Below are 2,103 nucleotides of genomic sequence, written 5' to 3'. Positions count from 1 at the left end.
AGCATCAGATTGTTGCAGGGAAGAAGAGCATATTAGAAATGGGTAGCAGTAGCTATGGTATCACAGCCAGGCCTGTCATATTGCTTGTTCAAGTCTTTGGAGTAACAGCATGTATACTAGTGCTTTATTGGTGCCTCCATTATAGAGGAGGATTAGCTTTCAGCTCCTCAAACAAAGAGCATATCTTCAATGTTAGCAGGCGTTTTTTTTTTTTCAATTGTTCTTAATAATCTTTTATATTTAAGATATCAGTTTTTTATAATCTATACAGTTTCTTGTTATTATTTTTTTATTTGATTGTGTTAGTATTTTTACATTAATAATATGGATCATATATTGTGTTCTTGTTATTATTTTTGGATTTGATTGTTGTCACTTTTTTGTATCAACATTCCAAATCACACTCTGTGATCCGTCGTCAGAATGTTAGAGAGTTTAAGGAGTTGTGAAACTGATATCATATTCTTCTACTCCTTAAGCTCTCTTAACATCCCCAGTGTGATCCGAAACATTGATACATAAAAATGAACACAATTAAATCCAAAAACAATAACAAGAAACTTCGTATAATCTTAAATTCATCTGATGAATCTTTAAATCTTTAAATCTTTCTGTTTATTTCATTTATATGTAATCTCTCCAAATTCAAATCCATGTGAGTTTTTTGTGTATCTACTCCTAACAATTTGAGACACTTTGCAGTTGCATCCTGTTATGATGTTTATTGGCTACATATTTCTTGCCAGCCAAGGTAAAATCAACTTCTCCATTTCATTTCTTATGATATCTGATAAAATCTGGGTTCAACTTAACTTTTATATCTTGTATTGGACAGCTATTCTAGCTTTCAAAATGGTTCCTGTGAAGAAAGACCTTCAGAAAATAGTCCATCTGAGTCTCCTAGGGCTTTCTACCATCATGGGTGCTCTTGGGATATACCCAGTCTTTAAAGTCCACCATGAGACCAATATTGACAATATGTTTAGCTTGCATTCCTGGATAGGAATGGGTGCTGTCTGTTTGTTTGGTGTCCAGGTAACTTGATTTCTAGTTAATTTCTATGTGGATGTAAATTTTTGGATAAAAATTATGTGTTTGATATTTCAAATCATTCTGTGATTCATCATCAAAATGACTATTATCTTTCTTCTGATGAATCAGAAAGAACGTTTTTGAAATGTTAATTGAAAAATAAACACAGTTTTTACATTTCATGAATTGGAAAAAAAAACTTATCACTCTCTCCATCTTTTTTCTTTTTGGGTGTCCAGTGGATGGTGGGATTCATAACATTCTTCTACCCTGGAGCATCAATGAGGATAAGGGCTAGTGTGGTTCCTTGGCACGCATTTTTTGGGCTTTTTCTGTATGCAATGGCAATTGTAGCAGCAGAAACGGGGTTTCTAGACAAGCTTGAGATTCAAGAGATTGAGACAGGATTAGATAAGTTCGGTTCAGAGGCCATGCTTGTCAACTTTACTGCCATTATTGTCCTCATATTTGCAATGTTGGTCGTTCTATCCACCATCCTTCCACGGGCATAAAATCAAAAAAAGTAGAAAGAAAAACGTGCATATAGGTTTCTAGTTCAAATTGTGTATGTTATTGTTGACGTTCTACATTACACACAATAATTCATAATTAAGTGATGTGTAGAAACAAAGACTTTTTTGTACAATTAAGATGTACTTATTACTATTTATAATATTTAAGAAATTGTCCCTCTTTACAGTATGTTATTGTTAACGTTCTACATTACACACACTAATTCATAATTAAGTGATGTGTAGAAACAAAGACTTTCTTGTACAATTAAGATGTACTTATTACTATTTATAATATTTAAGAAATTGTCCCTCTTTACAGTATGTTATTGTTAACGTTCTACATTACACACACTAATTCATAATTAAGTGATGTGTAGAAACAAAGACTTTCTTGTACAATTAAGATGTACTTATTACTATTTATAATATTTAAGAAATTGTCCCTCTTTACAGTATGTTTCAATGGTATGTATGGTGTGTCTTGGGCTTTGGTCATATTAATGTAATTCACACACCACCCACTCTTGTGTTGAAGAAATAAAATATTTAATATATC

At 32.1% G+C, this 2,103-nt stretch overlaps 1 protein-coding gene across 1 annotated transcript; it reads left to right on the top strand.

Annotated features, from left to right (window-relative positions):
- On the top strand, positions 1–1,734 carry LOC131051661 (probable ascorbate-specific transmembrane electron transporter 1). Its single transcript, XM_057986233.2, has 4 exons — positions 1–191; positions 703–751; positions 836–1,035; positions 1,272–1,734. Exons 1-4 carry the CDS (start codon positions 39–41, stop codon positions 1,542–1,544), a joined length of 675 nt encoding a protein of 224 aa, XP_057842216.1. The 5' UTR covers positions 1–38; the 3' UTR covers positions 1,545–1,734.
- Positions 1,735–2,103: the final 369 nt, after the last annotated feature.

Source organism: Cryptomeria japonica, chromosome 10, assembly GCF_030272615.1.
Source record: "Cryptomeria japonica chromosome 10, Sugi_1.0, whole genome shotgun sequence".
Classification (NCBI taxonomy): Eukaryota; Viridiplantae; Streptophyta; class Pinopsida; order Cupressales; family Cupressaceae; genus Cryptomeria; species Cryptomeria japonica.
The sequence above is the reverse complement of the archived record's forward strand: the minus strand, read 5'-3'. Positions and strand labels throughout refer to the sequence as shown.